General features: G+C 38.2%; 1 protein-coding gene across 11 annotated transcripts in view; it reads left to right on the top strand.

Annotated features, from left to right (window-relative positions):
- Positions 1–22,995, top strand: part of chd3 (chromodomain helicase DNA binding protein 3) — a 69,449-nt gene that overhangs the window by 25,897 nt on the left and 20,557 nt on the right. For 5 of the 11 annotated variants that reach the window (XM_028474591.1, XM_028474587.1, XM_028474589.1 and 2 more), the window contains exons 22-36: positions 3,270–3,394; positions 3,471–3,702; positions 4,816–5,000; positions 6,499–6,676; positions 8,325–8,411; positions 8,683–8,768; positions 10,385–10,518; positions 10,603–10,747; positions 12,078–12,240; positions 12,362–12,525; positions 14,470–14,668; positions 14,738–14,872; positions 14,954–15,085; positions 16,963–17,071; positions 20,275–20,407. In XM_028474591.1, coding sequence (XP_028330392.1) covers positions 3,270–3,394; positions 3,471–3,702; positions 4,816–5,000; positions 6,499–6,676; positions 8,325–8,411; positions 8,683–8,768; positions 10,385–10,518; positions 10,603–10,747; positions 12,078–12,240; positions 12,362–12,525; positions 14,470–14,668; positions 14,738–14,872; positions 14,954–15,085; positions 16,963–17,071; positions 20,275–20,407 — 2,207 coding nt within the window. Of the gene's footprint in view, positions 1–3,269; positions 3,395–3,470; positions 3,703–4,815; positions 5,001–6,498; positions 6,677–8,324; positions 8,412–8,682; positions 8,769–10,384; positions 10,519–10,602; positions 10,748–12,077; positions 12,241–12,361; positions 12,526–14,469; positions 14,669–14,732; positions 14,873–14,953; positions 15,086–16,962; positions 17,072–20,274; positions 20,408–22,995 lie in introns of those variants that run through there. The other 6 variants (XM_028474590.1, XM_028474595.1, XM_028474588.1 and 3 more) reach the window with 5 other exon arrangements.

Below are 22,995 nucleotides of genomic sequence, written 5' to 3' on the forward strand. Positions count from 1 at the left end.
TAGCGAGTAGAAATGATATCCTAAGGCTGAGAGATTAGAATTATTATTCTTTTTTATCAGTTTAAGCCTCATAAATCAATAAATTAAAGATAATTTGCTCAAAAAAAGATGTAAAAGGTTGAAATTGCTGCTCAAAAGTTAGTTTTTATCTCCACTGTAAACACTATTATTAAGATTGTTGGAAAAGTTTCCTGCATTGCATTGTGGGATGTGGAGCCAAGTGTTTTTTTTTTTTTTACCTTTTTTCAGTCCTTGAGAAAAAATCCCAAGGTACACCACAAACCGAAAATGTAAAAAAAGAAATGAAACTTTGTCGCCTATATTAACAATATACGGTCATTCTTATCAAAGTGTCTTGAATAGGATTTAAATAAATAAACGCAAAGAAGAAAAGTTTTATGATCTTTCATACAGTATTTCTTCTTTTGAACAAATATATCTTATAAGTGTTTTTTTTTTTTTTTTATAGGAATCAAATGAACAAAAACAAAAACATTTATTCCGATTTTTCACTTTTCTTTTTTTTTCCCAATTAATGATTTGCAGTCATTGTTATTTCATATTTTACATACTTGATACACATTTTGGAGGGATAAAATTAAGTAAAAAACATGAAATATGATTAGAACTTCAATTGAACTTTATTTTGTTAAATATTTTTTAGTTTTATATAATGTTATATATTTATATAATATATATATATACATTTATTATTATTAATAATAATAATAATAACAATAATAATATTAAATAAATGTATAATACAATTTTGTTGTGTATTGTTAAACATTAATAGTGTCAGATTTGTTTTTGCTTCATTCTTTCTGTGATTTCTTGTGTTTCTTTGCCAGACAAGGAGGACAGTGATTGTCTTGACATCATTTTAATTCTAATTTGTTCCCATTATTCCCAGTATTGATATTGATATCACCTCACATTCGATTCACTACTGTCTGTGTAAGCCCCATAATAACAATCCGCCATTGTTTTGCTACAACTTTCAGTGAAAACACCAAAACTGTGTCGGGAAGTCCCTTCTGAGGAGTTTTTTGTGGGAAATCACAGTAAGAATTAAGTAAAAACACTTTCATGCACATCCCACAATGCAATGTGAAAAACGTAGTGTCTTTTTTCAAGCATAGGCGTTATGTTTCGTGGCCTTGTCTTTATATCTCCATATTGGACCTGATTTACGAAGATCCCAAAATCTAAGTGTTGTTATTTACTTAAAGGTCCAGTTTCATGCTATTTTTCACCCATCTCCATTTGTCCTAAGAACCCCAACAACATCGTATTTGAGGTTGATTTTCCCAAAGTCCCCTGTTTTCTGGAGTTTTAGCCCTCTGAAAAGTGACTTTCTTAAAAAAAAACGGGCTGTTTTGGGGCCTACTTATACACATTTATGAGTGGGCGTGTCTGTAGACGCTGACTTCACACAACAGCTGATCACTAGCAATTTTCTTTTGCTATCCACTCACTATTGTTATTGTTTTCAGTCAAAAAAACTGACAATACAGTGAAACACATGGTTATTTAAGCGGCTATTGTGATTGTGAGTCCGTCTCAGTGCTTCAGGCTGTGTGTTTATCTCAGCAGCAGCAGCGGAGTCATTAAGCTGCTTCAAACACTTACCGGAGTGTTAAGCTGCTAAGCTACTTTCTTCTCCTCCTCATCTCTTTTAACTACAGGAATAGCGCATTTAAGGCGATAATCATTTGTTTTGTCCAACCACTGCGTCGCATTGGGTCACAAACACGTCAGATCATATCAAAGGCGATACGGGGCGATGTAACGGATACAAAAAATGGAACTGCTCTCTTGGTGCCACACTGTTGCTGCCCACTGCTCCTCAGCTTTACATATATGACGATAAAGTATAATATATAGTCTATATTAAATCGCAGTGTATATAGGGTAGAAGGAGCCAGGATTGTCAGGAGAACGAGTTTCCGCTACGTGACGTCAAGTAGTGAGAAAAATCCAACTCGCCCGTTTGGAGCTGACTTTTTACAAAATGTAAAAAAAAGCAAGGAGGTGAGGAAACTCAGAATGAGGATAAAGGGATGTGTATCACTGTAGCAAAACCATTATATAAGGATTTTTTTCATAGTACTTCCCTTTTAATGCGTGTGATTTACCGGTTTCAAGTATGCCCGCATAAATCAGGTGCAGAAGTGATGGAGACCACCCGGTTTATAATGTTATGGTGTCTCGTCTTCTATACCTGTTTTTTCCCATATAGCGTCGCAGGGGAGGCTGGTGCCCATGCTATTGTGTTTATTATTTAATATTTATTGCTACTTTTGATAAGCAACAAAAATGACTGTCGTACAATACGTACTTTTTATAATTCATTAGTAATAATATATATTGTAAAAGATAAAAGAGAATCAAAAAACTGTTGGTTGGCATTTTAGGTCTAGTTTTTGTTCCCAGTGATACCACCTCACTCTAAGAAGCATTCACTTACAACCAGATCAGGGACTTTCACGTGTAAACCCCAAAATAACAAGCAGCCATTGTTTTGCCATAACGGTTGATTGGGAAGTCACTTTTAGGGAGTTTTTGTGGGAAAACACAAGAAATCAAGTAAAAATGAATGAAGTAATAAAAACACATCAACACATTTGTCTACGGGGACTCCACATCCCACAATGCAATGCGTGAAACTTTTCCAATAATGTCAATAAATTGAGTGTTTACAGTGGAGATAAAAATACACTTTTAAATGGCAATTTCAACCTTTTACATCTTTTTTTCAAGCAAATGATGTCTTTATCCTATTAAAAATGTTAATATTAAGTCTTGTTTATGAAAGGCAAAAATAACTGTCGAACAATGGTTGAATTTGGACAAAAATTTAGATACAGCATCCTTATTCATTTAGCTTTGACAACGCATAACACAAAACAAAAACAACGGTGCTCAATAAATAATTGATAATATACATTGTAAAAGTAATGGGAATTAAAAAACAGTTGCTTGAAATTCCTAAAAAAAAATAAAGTAGCAGTAAATACTGCTTGAGTCAAGCAAAAATGTAACGTTTTTGATAAAAACCATCCCAGTAAATGTTTGCATGAGGCATTAAAAAATATTAAAAGAAATAGGTAATTTAAAAAGTAATAAAGTTTATTATAAAATGCAAATGATGGAGCTATAAAAATCTGAAAAAAATGATGGAAAATTACTTCACAAAAGTATTTTTTTCTAAAGATAAAGTGGATAAGTAAATAAATATATACACCCCCCCCCCACACTCTCTGCAGCTCCCGGTGCCTGTCAGTTCTGCTTCCTGCTTTCCACCAGAGCCGGAGGTCTGGGCATCAACTTGGCCACGGCCGACACTGTCGTCATCTTCGATTCCGACTGGAATCCTCACAACGACATTCAGGTGCCGTGTGAGACCCGTGTGGACTCATTCATTCATGAGCCGCAGCTTTGAGCTGAAAATGAACCTCTCCACGCAGGCGTTCAGCCGAGCTCACCGCATCGGACAGGCCAACAAGGTGATGATCTACCGCTTTGTGACCAGAGCCAGCGTGGAGGAGCGCATCACGCAGGTGGCCAAGAGGAAGATGATGCTGACCCACCTGGTGGTGCGGCCCGGGCTGGGATCCAAAGCCGGTTCCATGACCAAACAGGAGCTGGACGACATCCTGAAGTTTGGGACGGAGGAGCTGTTCAAGGACCAGGGAGAGGGTGAGTGTGTGTTTACTCCTCAGGGACGTTTCTGGCTATATGCAAACTGTGAAAATGCAGAGGGCCCCATGAGCCACCAGGGGGCCCCCTACATCCTCTGCCCCTTAAATGAAGTTTGTGTTGTTGGTTAATGTGAAACTATTTCATGTTATGTTAGTGTTGCTGTAGCTTCATTGTTCTGATTTAAACAGGATGCTGTTTTTTCTGTATGTTTATTCCAGGCAGAATTCTATGTTGATTTCTCTAAGTTTCTTAGTAAATTCATTTATGTATTTAAATTTTTGTCACTTTTTTGTTTTCTTTTTTATTTGTTTTATTTACTTACTTCCTTTCTTTATTTCTTGTTTTTTTTATTGTTTTATTTAGTTGCTTATTTTTTGTTTCATTCATTTATTTATTTACTTATTTGTTTTATTTATGTATTCTCTTGTTTATTTCATTTGTTTATTGTTTTACTCACCAGTACTTGTTTATTCATTCTTTAATTTAGCTGTTTATTTGTTTTATTTATTCATTTATTTACTTATTTGCTTTATTTTTTTGTTGATTTTCTTAGTTACTCACTTGTTTTATTTATGATTTTATTCATTCTTTTATTTAGTTGCTTATTTTTGTTTTACTTATTTACTTGCCTATTTTGTATTAATTATTTTATTCATTCATTTATTAAGTTGCTTATTTTCTTTTTATTTATTTAATTATTTATGTATTTATTCATTTACTTATTAGTTTTATTTATGTATTATCATCTTTATTTGTTTTACTGATTTATTTACTTATTTTATTCATATATTTCCTTAGTTATTTGTTTTATTTATAATTTTACTCATTCATTTATGTAGTTGCTTATTTTTTTAGTTTTATTTACCATTTTAGTTGTTTGTTTGTTTGATTAATTTATGTATTTATTTATTTAGTTATTTATCTGTTTTATGTATTATATGCATTCATTCATTAACTTGTCTATTCATGTACTCTTTCATTCATGTATTAAATGTATTCACAATTGTACCATTTAATAAATTAGGAATCTCTCGATGTATGCAAACTGGGGGCTCATCATCATCATAATTAATAGATCTACTCCCTCTTTGGGGTCTGTCCGTCCGTCAGGTATGAAGAATAACTCAGGAGATAAAGCGGAGGACGAGGGAAACGTGATCCACTACGACAGCACCGCCATAGAGCGGCTGCTGGACCGGAGCCAGGACGCCACCGACGACTCGGACGTGCAGAACATGAACGAGTACCTGAGCTCCTTCAAAGTGGCTCAGTACATGGTCCGGGAGGAGGACAAGGTGGGAGGAATCCCTCGGGCATGTTTTAGTGAAAGTGTAATGTAATGTTTTATGTTTACGACCACTGAAAGGTCATGAAAAGGTCTGGGATTGGGAATGTTGTTTGTGCTCTGCTGTAATTAAAGGTTTCTACTTCCAAGAGCCTAAAAACAATGAATAATAAGTCCTTCATTAGGGTTTGACAATAACATTAGTATTAATCAGTTGGCTCAGATTGGACTAATCAATCAGCTTTATCAGCAAAAAAAAAAAAAAAACATCCATGAAAGCAAAGTTTGGGAATGACTCAAAATTCCTCATATTTTTTCCTTGAATTTTTTAAGGACACTTTACAGGGAACTTAAAAACTTAATGAACGCTATGTTAAAGATACAGGCAGTGACATCTACATAGTATACAGTGGTGTGAAAAAGTGTTTGCCCACTTCCTGATTTCTTACTTTTTTGCATGTTTTCCACACTTAAATGTTTCAGATCATCAAACAAATTTTAACATTAGTCAAAGATAACACAAGTAAACACAAAATTCAGTTTTAAAATGAAGGTTTTTATTAATGAGGAATTAAAAAACATTCAAAGCTACATAGCCCTGTGTGAAAAAGTGTTTGCCCCCTAAACCTAATAACTGGTTGGGCCACCCTTAGCAGCAACTACTGTAATCAAGCGTTTGTGATAACTTGCAATGAGTCTTTTACAGCGCTGTGGAGGAATTTTGGCCCACTCATCTTTGCAGAATTGTTGTCATTCAGCCACATTGGAGGGTTTTTGTGCATGAACCACCCTTTTAAGGTCATGCCACAACATCTCAATAGGATTGAGGTCAGGACTTTGACTAGGCCACTCCAAAGTCTTCATTTTGTTTTTCTTCAGTCATTCAGAGGTGGACTTGCTGGTGTGTTTTGGATCATTGTCCTGCTGTAGAACCCAAGTTGACTTCAGCTTGAGGTCACGAACAGATGGCCGGACATTGTCCTACAGGATTTTTTGGTAGACAGCAGAATTCATGCTTCCATTTATCACAGCAAGTCTTCCAGGTCCTGAAGCAGCAAAACAGCCCCAGACCGTCACACTGCCACCATCATATTTTACTGTTGGTATGATGTTCTTTTTCGGAAATGCGACGTTATTTTTATGCCAGATGTAATGGGACACAAACCTTCCAAAAAGCTCAACTTAGAATATTTTCTTCTTCTTGGGGATCATCAAGATGTTTTCTGGCAAAAATGAGACGAGCCTTAATGTTCTTTTTGCTTAGCATTGGTTTTCATCTTGGAACTCTGCCATGCAGGCCATTTTTGTCCAGTCTTTTTCTCATGATGAAGTCATGAACACTGACCTTAACTAAGGCAAGTGATGCCTGCAGTTCTTTAGACGTTGTTGTGGGGTCTTTTGTCACCTCTTGGATGAGTCGTTGCTGCGCTCTTGGGGTAATTTTGGTCGGCCACTCCTGGGACAAACACTTTTTCATACCACTGTACATTTCTTTACTTCTGCTGCAGATCGAGGAGATTGAGCGGGAGATCATCAAACAGGAGGAGAACGTGGACCCAGATTATTGGGAGAAGCTGCTGCGACATCATTACGAGCAGCAGCAGGAAGATCTGGCCAGCAAACTAGGAAAAGGCAAGAGGAACCGCAAGCCCGTCAACTACAACGACGCCGCACAGGAAGACCAAGGTAGGAGGAAACAGAATTTAAAAATCAATAAAAACATTAAATAGTTTGAAATAAACAATAAAAACAATGAAACCAACAATAAAATGATTATAAATCTCCCTCTCAGTCATACGCAGTAGAGAAAAAGAAAAGCTTTTAACTTGGATAAAAAAACATGTTCCCATGTGATGCTGACTTCAGCTCTGCTGGCAGTTTGTTCCACTTCTTTGCAGCATAACAACAGAAAGCAGCGTCACCCTATTTGCTGTAAACTCTGGGCTCCACTGTCTGACCTGTGTCCATAGATCTGAGAGACCTGCTGGGTTCATACCTTACTAACATCTCACTGATGGAGATTTTTTGTATTCGCCCTAAGCTTACTTTTAATTCTCATATTTGGGATTACGAGGGTCTATTAAGTTTGAATCTACGTATTTCAAATTGTAAAGACTGTGTTTTTAAAAAGAAATAGGTTAGTCTGTAGGTAGGTAGTTCAGTCAGCTGGGAGGTAGATCGATCAGTCATTGGTAGGTTGGTAAGTAGGTTGTTCAGTCAGTCATAGATAGGTCGGTCAGTTGGTAGATAGCTTGTTCGGTCAGTCGGGAGGTGGGTCAATAAGTACTAGTTGTTAGGTCAGTTGATAATTTGGTAGGTAGTTCAGTCAGTAAGTAGGTAGGTTGGTCAGTTGGTAGGTAGCTAGTTTAGTCAGTCGGTAGGTAGGTTGGTAGGTAGGTGAGTCGGTAGGTAGCTAGTTCAGTCAGTCAGTCGGTCGGTAGGTACGTTGATAAGTGCAAGTCGTTAGGTCAGTTGATAGGTCAGTAGGTAGTGCAGTCAGTAAGTAAGTAGGTAGGCAGGCCAGTTGGTAGGTAGGTACTTCAGTTAGGCAGTAAGTGGTTGGTTGGTAGGTCAGTAAGTAGGTTTGTTAGTTGGTGGGTAGTTTAGTCAGTCGAGATGGAGGTAGGTCAGTTGGTAGGTAGGTTGATATAGGTAGAGTCAATTGATACATTGATAGATTGTTTGATAAGTCTGTAAGTTGATAGGTTGGTAAGTAGGTAGTTTGGTCAGTCTGTAGTTAGTTTGGTAGGTATGTCAGTAGGTAGGGAGGTGGGTGGGTCAGTCGTTAGGTAGGTAGATGGGTCAATAGGTAGGTTTGACAGTAAGTGGGTAGGTAGATTGGATGGTAGGTAGGTCAGTAAATAGGTTGGTAGGTCAGTAGGTAGGTAGGTAGGTTGGTGGGTAGGTAGATCAGTAGGTGGGTCAGAAGGTACATTTGTAGGTAGGTCAGTATATACATCAGTAGATAGGTTAGTAGGTAGAAAGTACTTTAATAATCTTGAAGGAAATTCTCTTCATTACAGCAGCAGAACAAATATGTTTAAAGGAAATAAGAGACTGAATAATGAGAAACTTTCTATTCATTTATTTTTGTTCTTCCTTTGAGTGACCTGGAATTTAAAGCATTAATTATTTGATGGCCTGATTATTTTATTCCCTTTACTGCAAATTCTGTGTTTTAAAGCACTTTATATGTGAAATGATTGAGGAGCATAAAACTAATGCGTTATTCTGAGCTGTTGTTTGACCTGCTGCGTCTCCTGTTTAAGACATTACTATAAATGCACAGTGGAAGGATCTGGGCCTGCTGACAAACCACCGTGTGCTGTTTCAGAGTGGCACGCTGACATCTCAGACAACCAGTCTGAGTACTCTGTGGGCTCCGAGGAGGAGGACGAGGACTTTGATGACCGTCCAGAAGGTAAAGCAAGGAGTCAAACCAGGCTCATAAACGATAAAAAATGTCTCCTGTAAAACAAACTTCGAGGCCTGTTTTGAATTATAGCTGAAATCTTTTCAGTTGTTTCACTTCGCTGGCAGACTGGAATAAGTCAGTCTGCCAAAAGAAATCTCAAAAGCAGCATCCACCTTCAGAGAAATCCTCCAAACCACCAACGGCTTCACACGAATAATCACCAACGTTGTTATTGACCATCTTCTTTCTGCTTGGGGTAATTCTTCACTCCTTCCAGGTCGACGTCAGTCGCGCCGTCAGCTGAGGAATGAGAAAGATAAACCTCTGCCTCCTCTTCTGGCCAGAGTCGGAGGCAGCCTTGAGGTTTGTACATCTCTGGATCATAAAATCCCTCGGCTCTACTTTTAAGCCCAACTGGCACTCGCATCTATTTTTCTTACAACCTCGCAACAAAAAAAATATATATAAATGATTGTGAATTGGAGCTTTCCCAATTACCCGCAGTCCTTCCAAAGCTCATTTATCATCCTGATAATAGTGGATGTGAGTATAATGGATTACATTGTTCAGACCAGGATTGAGGGTTTATTTTAGCTTCATCTGGCAGACGGACTCACTCAGACACACCAACAGCACCAAGGTCTTTCCTGAGCATTTCTGCTCCTAGTTAAAGTCATTACATTAGCAGCACTGACAGGTGCAGTAAATAAAGCTGATGATTCCCTCTCCATCTGGGCACCTGTGAGTGGGCGAAACCATCACGAAGCAAGTTCTGGAAAACAGATATTCGTCAGAAATCAGGAATCACTAGTAGCAGTTGGTTAAATCAGACCCGTAGAAGTCCTTAAAGTTATTAATATATGATTTTTTCCAAAATCCAAAATGCAAGAAAAAAGGTCAGTTACACTGTGCTGATAGGAAACGAGACTCGGGATTAACACAGATAATCTGACACAAGACAAGGGGAAGACTAAATACTAAAGGTGGGTACGATATTTCATGCAATGTTTTATGCAATGCAAGCAAACACCTAATTTATTCGGACAACTGTTTTTCAGGAAATTTACTTTAATTTCTTGACATGTTTCGACTGTCAACTGCCAGGCTTCGTCAGAGGCGTCTGCTTTCCTTTGAAGTTGCCTTGACTTTTGAATAATGATTATTATTAAAAAAGACGAAAAGAATCTTGCTGGAATTATTACGTGGAAATCAAGAAATATCAAAGCAATCAGCAGACGCCTCTGAAGCAGACTGGCAGTTGACAGTCGAAACACGTCAGGAAATCTAGGTAAATTTCCTGTGAAACAATTGTCGGAATACATAAAAGCTTAACATAGTGTTTCCTCTGGGTGTGACCTTTTTAACTCAATAGGAAACAAAAATAATTTAAAAAACAAAGAAAACCATACCATCTGCTGATCGCATTGATGTTTCCTTAACTTCCACGTAATAACTCCAGCAAGTTCTTTTTGAATATTATATTAACGTTTCATTTATTCAGACAACTGTTTTTCAGGAAATTTACTTTGATCTCCTAATTATTCAATAGTACGGGACACTTCAAAGGAAACATCAAAGCGTCAGACGAAACATGTCAGGAGATCAAAGTGGATTTCCTGAGGAAGGGTTGACTGAATAAATTAAACCATAATATTAAAAAAGAAGACAAAAGGAATCTTGCTGGAATTAAGTATATTGTATATTGCAATGCAATGGTTTGATTGTGTTCTTGTTTATTTACAAGGACAGTGGAGTTAGTCTTGGGTAAGATGTGCATGATGTGGTGCCATTTTTGTTATTTTTCCTGTTTATTTCTATGATGAAGACCTTCTTTTCTATTGTCACAGTCTGCTAGCCTCTTGCTGCACATGGTGAACAAAGATGCAGTCTTTTCTTCCAGAGCTGATTTGCTAAATTGTGATTTAAAAACAGCGTTTTGCAAACAAAGCTAATTGTTTTACCCTCACCTCCGTCTGCAGGTGCTGGGCTTTAACACACGCCAGCGTAAGGCCTTCCTGAACGCAGTGATGCGTTGGGGGATGCCATCGCAGGACGCCTTCTCATCCCATTGGTTGGTTCGGGACCTCAGGGGCAAGTCGGAGAAGGAGTTCAAGTAAGAATCACACAACCAGCTCATCCCTGTCGGCGTTCTACAGTTCTCACTCCATCCTGTGTGGGTGGTTCTCGTCCCTCTCAGAGCGTACGTGTCGCTCTTCATGCGTCACCTGTGTGAGCCGGTGGCTGACGGGGCAGAGACATTTGCAGACGGTGTGCCGAGGGAGGGCTTGTGTCGCCAGCCGGTGCTGACGCGCATCGGAGTCATGTCACTAGTGAAGAAGAAGGTCAGTGTTTTTTCTCCTCTCCACTGTTTCTGTGCACTTGTTTAATGACTTGTTAAAACATGTTTTCGGAAATTTGCTAAACGACTTTTTTGAAATGCAAAAAAAGTAATTCCTTCACAATAAAAGTTCATTGCTGTCAAATGGTTCCAGTCGTGGCAGAAAAGTTTGATTTATACAAGTACGAAGAAGTTCAAGAAGTGTCATGTAACATGTCAGTTAAACAACTATAATATAATTGTGAAATGCAATTAATGAAAAATTCAGTGTTTAAAAGTTTAACCTTCATTTTTTATAAATCTGATTAATGCTGATTTCTTTACCTTGTGTTTTTGGAGGGCTGGGTATATTTTTTTAACCATGCTTTTCAGTGTTTGTCCATTTATTTTTATTCTTTTTGCTCTGTATGATGTTTAAGCTTTTATATTAAGAACAAAGTATTTAAATCAATGAAAAATATTTGTTAAAAAGAGTGTAAATAAATAAATACATGCAAAAACATATAAATAAATAAATGTAAAAAAAATGTAAAAAAATTGAATAAATTAAAAACATAAATGAGATAAAAACTTTTCAAATAAATACAAAGGTACAAAAAACATTTTCAATGAATAAATACATTTAAATAAACTTTTAAAATAAATATGTTCATTATTTTAAAAAATAAAAAAACCTGTTAAATAAATAAACCTAATCATAAATAAATAAAAACGTTTTTAAATAAATACATTCTCAAAAAAATGTATTAAATTATAATAAAAAAAACTTTTTAATTAAAGACATTAAAAAAACGTTTTAAATAAATACATTTGAAAAAGAAATAAATAAAAAACATTTTAAATAAATAAATACATTTAAAACTATTTATAGACATTACGTTGAAAAGATGGATAAATTGATCAATTTTAGAAATGAACAAATATAAAATTCTAAATGAATAGATAAATTAGTAAAATACAAAATATATACATTTAAAAAATATATAAATATATCAAAAAATAATAATGAATAAATAATAATAATGAAAGAAAGATGCATCACCATTAGTTCAGTTGCTAGTTTTTATTCATAGTATTCATAGAAATGAGCAGAATCAGAATCCTTTTATAATCATTCAAACCACATGAACACAGTTTCCCAGGTCTTGGTGTATCGTACAATCATGAAAAAAAATAAACAAAAGTATGTGCAGCAGTGAATCGCAGGTGTTTCACATTGTGTTGGCCTGTAAAGGAGTGCAGACACTCTGAGCCTGACACTGATGGATGGAGTCATTTGTGAGTTAAACAAGCTTTTCTTCTTTCTCTCTTTCATCTTTTTTTGTTCTGCTCAGATCCAGGAGTTTGAGCACATCAACGGACGCTGGAGTCTTCCAGAACTCAAACCTGAGGTCAGCGTCGACAAATCCTCGTCCAGGGCTTCCTCTCCCACCGCAAAGACCTCCACCCCGACTCCAGACCCCAGCTACAACAACACGCCTTGCACGTCCAAGCCAGGTCCCCACCTTAACACGCACACACACACACACACACACACACACACGCGCACACACACACACGCACACACACACACACTGGGAGCACATGATGTAAATAAATGTTATATTAATGTACGCAGCGACCCCAGCACCAGCTGAGAAAGTGGACAAGAACGGGAAGGAGGGAGAGAAGGAAGAAGAGAAGGAGGAAGTGGAGACCGCCTCGGAAAACAAATCCACCAATGGAAACGAGAGCGATAAGAGGAAAGAAGCAGAGGGTCCTAAGAGTGGAGACCCTGAGGAGGTGGGACGCTTTCAATTATCAATTATCAGCCACACCTGTGAGGTATGAACCTACGATCATCACAGCATCAGTTAATAGAAACAACAAAGGAAAACCTTGCTTTAAGAACTTCACCAGAATCAGAAAAAACTTTATTAATCCCCGAGGGGTAATTAGAAAAGCAAAGAGCGGCATATTAAAAAGAAGTAGAAAAAAAAAAGCCCATCAACAATACACACACAAACAGATGCTTATGAATAAGTAAAAAAAAAATTAAAACAATAATGAATAAAGATTAAAATGTATATATACTGTACATATGGAAATGGATATACAGTATGTATATACTGCGTTTTCCCCCTTTTGCTTAATTAAGAAACTCCATGAGCTTTCTTAAAGAGTAACTAAAGCCCCAGGTTTTTGCTGACTTGCCTCTAGGGGCAAATTCCAAAAACTAGTACAGTGCCCATTGGAAGTTTGCATTCATGTGGGCGCTTATGTAGAGTTGTCAATGATGGCCAAATGAGTATGTGTTTGAAGGCTGGATGTACAAAGAGGTGTACATACTCTGTAGTGTCATTAAGGGGTTTATTTGTGGGTGCAAAGTAAAATAGCGTGTGCGATTTCCCTAGTTTAATTCTATGGGACATGCGTATGATGAATTTATAAATAAAGTTTGCACCAATGCGGCGGTTTAGGTTGAATCTGATAAAAGACATAAATTCGAGGAAATAAAAGTATTAATTTAGCGAATGCACACACTTGGGCTATGTGCAAGCTGTTAATAAAGTTTCAGGTCGAGCAGACACTGCGTCAGGGAGAAATTCGCTCCACAAACACACACACGCAGAACTTCCTTGCTTTTATAGAGAGATGCCATTATTATGGGTGGGGCTCGTGGAGCATTTAATACACGCCCAGTTTATACTATAAAATCTCCAAAGAACAATCTATGCTATGCTTCCTAGCTACTCATTACTCACGATACCTCTCTAATCACTATTCTCTCAGTCCATTCTACTCACCACTAATTATACGGGTGATAGTTTTTATAGGAGGGGTGGGGCCATCTTAGAGATGTAAATCCTTTTTTAATCAGAAATAAAATGGGTTTAAAAAAGTGACCAAAAAATGGTGGTGAAATGGGGTTTTAAAACCCACAGAAATTGGTTAAAATTTGAAAATTAGAGCTGACAAAAAAAGTTATTAAAAAAAAGGGGTTCAAAGTGTCAGTATTGAAGCAATTAGTTTAAACTGGCAAATAATGGGCAAGACAAATTCTGAATGTGGTTAAATTGGAAAAAAAAGCATGACATATGGTGAAAAGAGGTTAAAAGTGACTAATTGATCAACATGTAGAAAAGTGGTGGAAAGGGTTTATAAGGATCTTTAAAGTGGAAAAGGTTTGCAGAAAAGGCTTTGGAATTTGATGGAGAAGTGGCAAAAATGGGAGTAATGTTGCAAAAATTCATTAAAAAGAGCAAAAATATGGTAAGAAACGCAGATGAAAATAGGTTAAATATGACAAGTTTGGTGTAGTTGCAGAAAAATAGTAAAAATTAGCAAAAATGGGCTCAAAATGTTCAGAAAATGTTCGTAGTTTCTTGAAGGCATCTGGTGATGGAGTATTTTTACTCCTTAACTTGTTACTCTGCTGACTGCATTGTGTCAATATAGAATAGCACTGGTTGTGTTTTGTCACTTAGATCCAGTAAATAGAGCTTGAAATGCATTTTGGATGGTTTGATGCTCCTATCATGAGAGAATAGTTTTGGCACTGTTAAACCCTAAAACGTTCATGCGAGTCCTTCTATTTTGGTAATAATATGTAGGTCAATAAATATATTAATAAAACAAACTTAGTATAGTTGTTCTTATGTGTGCAATATCATGTGCTTCTCTTTAAAGACTTTATTCACTCAATAGGATAAACCTTGTGTCAGTATAATGTTCTCCTTTTTCCAGCTTTCCACCTCAACAAACGAAAAGACACAAAGTTCATCTGAAAAGACTGAGAGCAAAGAGGAGAGCGACACGAAGGAAGACGAGAAGAAAGAGATGACTGACGCTTCTGCGGCACCAAAGGAGGAGAAGAAACGTGCAGAGGAGGGAAACCAGGGGCTAAAGACTCCAACTGAGCCCGAGGTCAAAGAGGAGAAATCAGGTGAGAGCTAAAGCATGAGGACAGTGGGAACCTGTGGAGTCAAATCTGACACACAAACATGTAGAACAGGTTGTTTGGACTCTGTTTTGTCAGAAGGGGACAAAGCCGGAGAGGAGAAGGTGAAAGAGAAGCGCGAAGAAACGCCGACGTCCACGGAAAGCACAGAGACGAAAGACAAGGACGAGGTGGCTGTGGTGAAGAAAGGTGAGCGGCGCGCACCCGAATGACTACAACACACTGCTTTTAATTGAATTTATACGCTCAAACATTCTGTGTCGTCACCAGAAGAGGTCAAAGGTGAAAAGGAGGCAGGGAAAGAAGTGAAACTAACAAAGGAGGAGGCACCGAAGAGTAACACAAAATCTCCGATGGAACGACCTCGCTTCATGTTTAACATCGCAGATGGTGGATTTACCGGTAGGCAATAGTGACCCCTACTTTTTTCCTCATTTATCTTACAGTTATGGGACTCATGCTCTGGCTTGATCACCCTGTAGCTAGCCACCTTTGATGAGGGTGTTTAGTGTTAAAAAGGCCGAAACATCACCTGATTCAAAGGAAACACTACTGATGATGCATCTGAAAATGTACATCCTTCCCATATCCGAGACACAGCTCCCACACAACTCTCAAATGGTAAACCTCATGTTGACTACCATCTTTCAGCACAAAGGACGGTTTAACATCATGTCCCTGTTTAATGACTGTGATTTCATTAAAACCAAATCCGGCCCTTTAGACATCCAATGCGGCCCGTAGGAGAAAGTGAAAAAAGACATGAATTAATGTGTAAATTGCCAAATAATTCAGTTGAAGATACCTCAACCCTTTTAAACACCAATACAATGAAACTCCACAATATTTGGAGGATTGCAATTTTCTCATGCTTTTATCACATGACTGCAGTCAGTTTTTTCTGAAATTATTTCTCATAATTAATTAAAAATTTGTCACAAAATCAATTAAATTTAAAAGAGAAAAACCTGCAATCCTGCAGGGACTGATATCTGTCACTTATTGTAATAATAATGAATGAAACCTTAACATATTATTCAAAAAGAAGTTGCTGGATTTATTATGCGGAAGTCAAGTACGCATCAAAGCGATCAGCAGACGCCTCTGAAGAAGACTGGCAGTTGAAACAAGTCATGAGATCAAAGTACATTTCCTGAAAAAAAGTTATCTGAATAAATTAAACCATTAACATATTATTTAAATAGAAGACAAAGGGAATTTGCTGGAAATATTATGTGAATTTTTACGCGGACACATCAAAGCAATCAGAAGATGCCTCTGAAGAAGACAAGCAGTTGTAACATGTCAGGAGATCAAAGTAAATTTCCTGAAAAAGTTATCTGAATAAATTAAACCTTAACATATTATTCAAATAGAAGACAAAAAATACTTGCTGGAATTATTATGCAGAAGTCAAGTATACATCAAAGCAATCAGCAGACCCCTTTGAAGACTGGTAGTTGGAACATGTCAGGAGATCAAAGTAAATTTCCTGCAAAAATTTATCTGAATAAATGAAACCATAACATGTTATCCAAATAGAACTTGCTGGAATTATTATGGGAATTTTTACGCGGACACATCAAAGCAATCATCAGACGCCTCTGAAGAAGACTGGCAGTTGGAACATGTCAGGAGATCAAAGTATATTTCCTGAAAAGAAGTTATCTGAATAAATGAAACCATAACATATTATCCAAATAGAAGACAAAAAGAACTTGCTGGAATTATTATGCAAATATTTACGCAGACACATCAAAGCAATCAGCAGGTGCCTCTGAAGAAGACTGGCAGTTGAAACAAGTCATGAGATCAAAGTACATTTCCTGAAAAAAAGTTGTCTGAATAAATTAAACCATAAAACGCATTTGGGCCACGGACCGTCAGTTGCCCTTGCCTGTTTCAAAGCTTCTTCTTCATGAGTCTGACTGTGTGAATTTAGCAAATGCTTTTTATTTCTATAAAGACCAAAGTAAAAAAACAGATGTTTCCACTTTAAAAGGTGAGAAAACAAACCTTTCCGTCTAAATAGCGAACGTTTCTTAGCTGAAAATAACCCAAGTCAACCAAAGAAGTTCCTGAGCTGTTCACACATCGTAAAACATACGAGCGAAACGAGCAAATAAAACATTTGTCTTGCTGTCGAGTAGCTGCTGGTATCAAAACCAACAGGGGAGCCAAATTTATCTCCTCAGTCTATCAGCAGGATTAGCCTGGAGTGAGCTGCTGAAAACACACTGAGCTCTTTAAAACCTACCTCGTTTTTTTTCCCCTCGCAGAGCTGCACACTCTCTGGCAGAACGAGGAGCGGGCCGCCATCTCCTCCGGGAAGATGAACGAGATCTGGCATCGCCGACACGACTTCTGGCTGCTGGCGGGAATCGTGATGTATCCTTGAATTAAAGCAGTTGCCCGGGCGATGACCCAGCTGTGTTTATTTTCACGTCGGGCCAGTAGAGGACGGGCGTAATAAGTCAACATGCCGACCAGCAGAGGTGTAAAGAGTACTGATATAACCTACTCAAGTAGAAGTACTGTTACTTGATGGAAATTGTACTCAAGTACAAGTAAAAAAGTAGCTCAATTAAATAGTACTCAAAGTAAAAGTTACTTGTTACTTTCACCCCCCACGTTTGTTTTTATATACTGTATAAAATATATATTATATATGATAAATCTTGCCACGGTTCCCTTGCATACAGTAAACATCTCATGTATAAACTTTAAAAGGAATAGAAGAAATTGGAGCTTGTTTTATTTTCTACAAAGGCATCTGTATAAAATAATAATTCTATTTTAAATAAAATAGCACCAATGAATCCAATTCAAAATAATACAATTCTCAGGCTCTAAGTAGGGCTGGGCGATATGGTCCAAAACTCATATCTCAATGTTTTTTTCTCAAAATGGCGATATATGATATAAATTAGGGCTGGGCGATATGTTGCGTTTTTTTATTTTGGCGATACAGAAAATGACAAAATTGCCTATATTGATATATTTTTATTTTATAGCTTATTTTATATTCAAATACTTGCTTTAGGAGCCGCTGCTTTTGCTACTTGTTAGGACAGCATGGAAAGCACAGTTAGAGGGATTTCTGAGTTTGTACGAACCCAGACCTTCCACTTAACAAGCCACACTGCAGAACTCACTCACACGTGCTGTCCCTTAGAGGAGAAATAGCCTAGAGTGGCACATATTGTGCAGCCGTTTGTTAATAAATATGCCTGTGTGGCATTTTGCATCAGCAGATTTAACCCAGAATTGTCTTATTGGTAAGACTTCATTTGAATACAAAATATCGAGATTTATATCATATATCGGCATTTTGTGAAAAAATATTTTGGTACATATCGCCCAGCCCTATAAATCTCAATAATTTTAATTAGAATAAAGTCTTACCAGAAAAACAATTCAGGGTTAAATTGCTGAAACAGCTGCACAATATTTGCCACTTTTTAGGCTTTTTGTCCTATAAGGGACAGCACTGAGTGAGTTCTATAGTTTGTCTTGTTTATGGGATGTGTTAGGATGCACTCAGTGATCCATCATTTTGTAATTTTCTATATTGCCAAAATAGAAAATATATATCTTGAATCTCCATATATTGCCCAGCTCTAGCTCTAAGTATAGATACTTAATAATCTGGTTGGTTGGCTATGATGTGATGCATTTGATTGCTGTCTGGTCACTTCATTTTTTGTAGTTTCACAATGTCCTTTGATCATTTTAATTTTAAACACAAAATAAAAATGTACTCAGTAACGTAATGTAATGAATTACTTTACTTCTTTTAAAATGTACCCAAGTACAAATAACATGATTGATTTAGAATATACTCAAAAAAGTACAAGTACCCATAAAAACAACTCAATTTCAGTAATGTGAGTAATTGTAATCAGTTACTTTTACCTCCGGGGTTTGGTAAACAGCTAAACTGTGGCTGCTGGAGGCGGAATAAGCTCGTCATTTAGTCCATTTTGTTTTCTCTATTATGGTAAATTGAGCTGTGGGGTATTCACATAAAACCCTGGTTTCATTGTTCTCCGAGTCAACGCTCAAGGCCTTGACAGAAGTTTAAAAGTTTTGCCTCACAGCTCCCAGAAATTGTTATATTCCCCCCCCTGACAAATGTCTGTTTTACGCATTTCTAAGTTGAAGGATTGTATGAAAACGCTCTCAAGGGTCTGCGTTTTACTGGAATGTGCTGTTGGCACGATGCGGAATTTAGGTGAAGTTGAGGTTCACATCCAAGTGATTACTGCCTATCTCAGCGCTCCATGTTTAGTGCAAACCACGGTGGTTGTGAAACTAATGAAGGCTGTTTCTTTTTTTGCTGGCTAACCACTGCAGCATCTGTATGTAAGTATGGAAGGCTTATTCTGGCTTTGTATGAGATGATTACACAAAAATATAAACACAAAGTTTCAAAAATTTAATTCTTTACTTAAAACTCTATAAACCCCATAAACCTTACACCCTAAACTTTTGGAGTCGTTAAAACCTCTAAATGATAGGCTATTGGTTGTGTGTTTATACATTTGACGAGTCATTGGTGCGGCTAAGCTAACTTGGCATGAAAACTTATCATTTAGCAGTGGCTAGCTTGCTTTTGGTCTAATACACTTGATATTTTAGATAGTTAACTCTTAATTATTAATGAATTATCAATTATTATTATTATCTTAGTTATTAATCTAAATGATAGCCTATTGGTTGTGTGTTTATAAATTTGACGAGTCATTGGTGCTGCTAAGCTAACTTAGCATTAAAACTTTTAGCATTGGCGAGGTTGCTTTTGGCCTCATACACATATGCATATTTCAGAAAGTTAACTCTTAATTATTAATTTATTAGTATTATTATTATTATCTTAGTTATTAATCTAAATGATAGCCTATTGGTTATGTGTTTATAAATTTCATGAGGCATGAGCTAACTTAGCATAAGAACATAACAACCCCAATCATTTAGCATTTGCTTGCTTACTTTTTGCCTAATACACATATTAATATTTCAAATAGTTAACTCTTGATTAGTATCTCTCATTTATTGTCTTTGTGTATATTAAAAGTATAAAGAAAGAATACCGGTAAAACTTTAAAGATAAAATGAGAAGACGTAGCAGAAAAACATTTGGTTAACAAATGTTTTTGCCTCACATTGTATTGGTCAAACATGTGCTGAAGGTACAAACATCATGTCTGAATAAATGAAGTCTTTTTTTTTTAGATGTCGAGGTACTAAGCAAATATTTTGGTCTCTAGATACAACTTCTCAGGTAGCTTTGATGCAGATTACTTTAGCGGTGTGGCTAGCTTGGCCCATGTTAACGTAATTGCATCACAGTGGTATGTCTTACAGTAATACTTTGTTGTGGAAACCAACTTGTTTTTAGGTGATTTGATGTTAGCTTAGAAGCTATGTTAGCTAACAGGTTTAGCTAATGACGTGTCGGATGAGTGTGATAATAAAGTCAAATATCTAAATATCTAAACTCTCTCTCTACATTGTTTTTTTTGATTGAGTGTAGAGAAGTTTTATTTCACATTGTTGATTCCTGTTGACCCTTGACCCCTGGGAGCCAGTCACGGCTACGCTCGGTGGCAGGACATCCAGAACGACCCAATGTTTGCCATCGTCAATGAGCCTTTCAAGTCGCAGGCGAATAAAGGCAACTTCCTGGAGATGAAGAACAAGTTCTTGGCACGTCGTTTCAAGGTGAGACCACAAATCCTAATATCGGATTTCCCAAATTAAATGTGAAACCATTTATTCTTCAGTTGCCAGGCTAATTAAAACCTCACTTCAGGATTGACTCATTGGATGTTTGTGTTGAAAGAATTGAGAAGAGGGGTGCGTCCCGGGGGGCTTGGCCCGGGGACTTGCCCTTGGGGGGTCCTGGTCCCGGGGGGTGCTCCTGGGGCCCGGGGTGATTGGCTGGCTGGCCGGGCCGGTCCTGGCGGGGGTCTTTCGGGGCGGGTGCCGCGTGCCGCGCCCTTGCATACCTAATGGTACGGCCCCTGCTTGGGCAGTGCCCCGTGAGGCAGGGTGCTGGGGATGCACAAGGCGGTCTGGCTTGGCCCTTGGAGGGGGCCCTGGCTTTTAAAAAAAAAAAAAAAAAAAAATAAAAAAAAACTAAAGCCCGTGGCGCGGGCGACATCAACAATAGGTGATTTGGGGCGCCATGGGGGGCTAGGTTGGGGTGCCTGGGGGCCGACGGGGAGACTCCCGGCGGCCCCCTGGTGCCTTATGCGGCTTGGGGTGTGGTCGTCCTCCCTGGGCGGGCTGCTCCTGGTGCTGCGTTCATTCCGGGTCCCTCTGGCCTGGGGTCGGGTCCCTGCTGGCTCTGGGCCCGGCGGCGGGTGCCCGCCGGCTGCCCGTTCGGCGTGGCTCTGGTCGTCTGCTGGGCGTGGGCTTCGGCTCCTCCGCTGGGGTCTCGGGCGGGGAGCTCTCTGGGCCCTCCCCTCGGGGGGTTGGGCGCGGGGGTGTGGGGGGTGTGGGGGGGGATGGGGTGGGGGGTCTGGGGGTTGGGGGTTGGATTGGTGGCGTGGTGCGCTGGGTCCTTGGCTCCTTGGGGCTTTCTCGGGTGTGTATGGGGGGGGCGATGGTTGCCTCTCGGTTTGGGATCTTGGGGGCGTTCGGGGGGCTGCTTGGCCGTGTGGTGGTCGCCGGGAGCCCCCGGGTTGCCCGCTCTTGCTGCTGGCCTGGCTGCTTCCGGGGCCCGGGGGCGGCTCGTGGGTTTTGCAGTGGCGGTTCTTGGAAATACATTTGTCATGGATGCACTGGCCTTGGGCTGTGGGATAACACTCATACTGGGCTCAACCACAGACACGTTGTTCCCAAATACCTGTTTTATGGAATTTCCACTCACTTCTTCCTCTGCTCACAGCCACCACCATTATTCCTAAGCCGCACACAGGTCACCAAACTGGCTTGATAACTCAACAATAAGCACAATATACACAACCACAATTTCACATCGCATCACTTGAAATCTATCGACTACTCCCCACCCATTCCATTTCCTATCTTGTATTCCTCTTCCCTGTTAACTTCCCCACCCCTCTCCAACCCCTCACCTTGGTGTAACACTGCCCTCTCTTTTTTTACATCCTCCCTTTAATAAAGTATTTCTTACCCTTCCCTAGGGAGGGCTGGTGATGGTCACAATTATGCAATGAAATAAATAAATTTATTTAATTGCAATAACAAAATATGCATTGCTGTTAAAAGATTGCACTTCTTGTAGTGTTAACCTTCGACAGAATGTGCAGACAAGAGAAAAAAAAAAAAAAAAAAAAAAAAAAAAAAAGAAAGAATTGAGAAGAGGCTCAGTGAGCTCAACCCTAACCATGTAATATTGTATTACAGGAACAAATACATTGTACAACTCACGCATTCAATTACTTTGATCTCCATGGTTAGGGTTTACAAAATCATTTGTAATTCCTTGTCATTTTGCTTCCAAGAAAACATGAAATAGCTCTGAAAAACATTTATTAGTCTTTCATCGGTGTGGGACGATATCCTGTACGATGAGATTTCACAATATGTACTGCCATCGCGGTATACGTACCCCATTTAAGAAAGACATGTACACACACACACATATATATATACATTGTAAACAAAAGGAGAGAAATCAAGCATTTTTTTTCATTATTTTACAAAACAAATTTTAATTCAATAAATGTCATAAATAATAATAAAAAAAAAAATGTTTTTTTTTTTTTAGTTTTTTTAAAAATGTATCAATCTCATGAATCTAATAGCTTGTATTGTTCTACCACTACTAGTAGTCTTTTATTATTAGGGGCCAGGGCTCACCATGCACTTCTCATTCAAGGGTTATGTGTGATTTTATCAAATTAAAAAAAAAAACAGACGAAAAACAATCAGACACATGCACACCTTCTGATAAAAAGGACAGGCAAGCACAGACAACATTTTACCCTTTTTTCTCCTTAAAAATTGTGTTTTCATTAAAATACACTTTTTGTTAAATGTGTTTTACGTCTACAAAAGGTGGATTTATTTTACGTTCAGCAGTTCCAACTGTTTCGAATGAAAAATGATGGTGGGAATGACTGTGGCTGAACGCTATCGGTGGCTGCAGCTGTGCATCGCCACACCTGCCTGTGATTGCACCTGTGCAGGGGCGGAGCTCTGCTCATCGAACAGCCCAGGAAACTGTTGCTCAGGCTCACAGTTCTTCCATGTGCATTCTCTTCAGCACGTTCTCATTTTATGTTGTGTTTCAGACTTCATTGTGTAATTAACAGCAAACCAAAGCATGAATAACAGTT

Source organism: Gouania willdenowi, chromosome 18, assembly GCF_900634775.1.
Source record: "Gouania willdenowi chromosome 18, fGouWil2.1, whole genome shotgun sequence".
Taxonomy (NCBI): Eukaryota; Metazoa; Chordata; class Actinopteri; order Blenniiformes; family Gobiesocidae; genus Gouania; species Gouania willdenowi.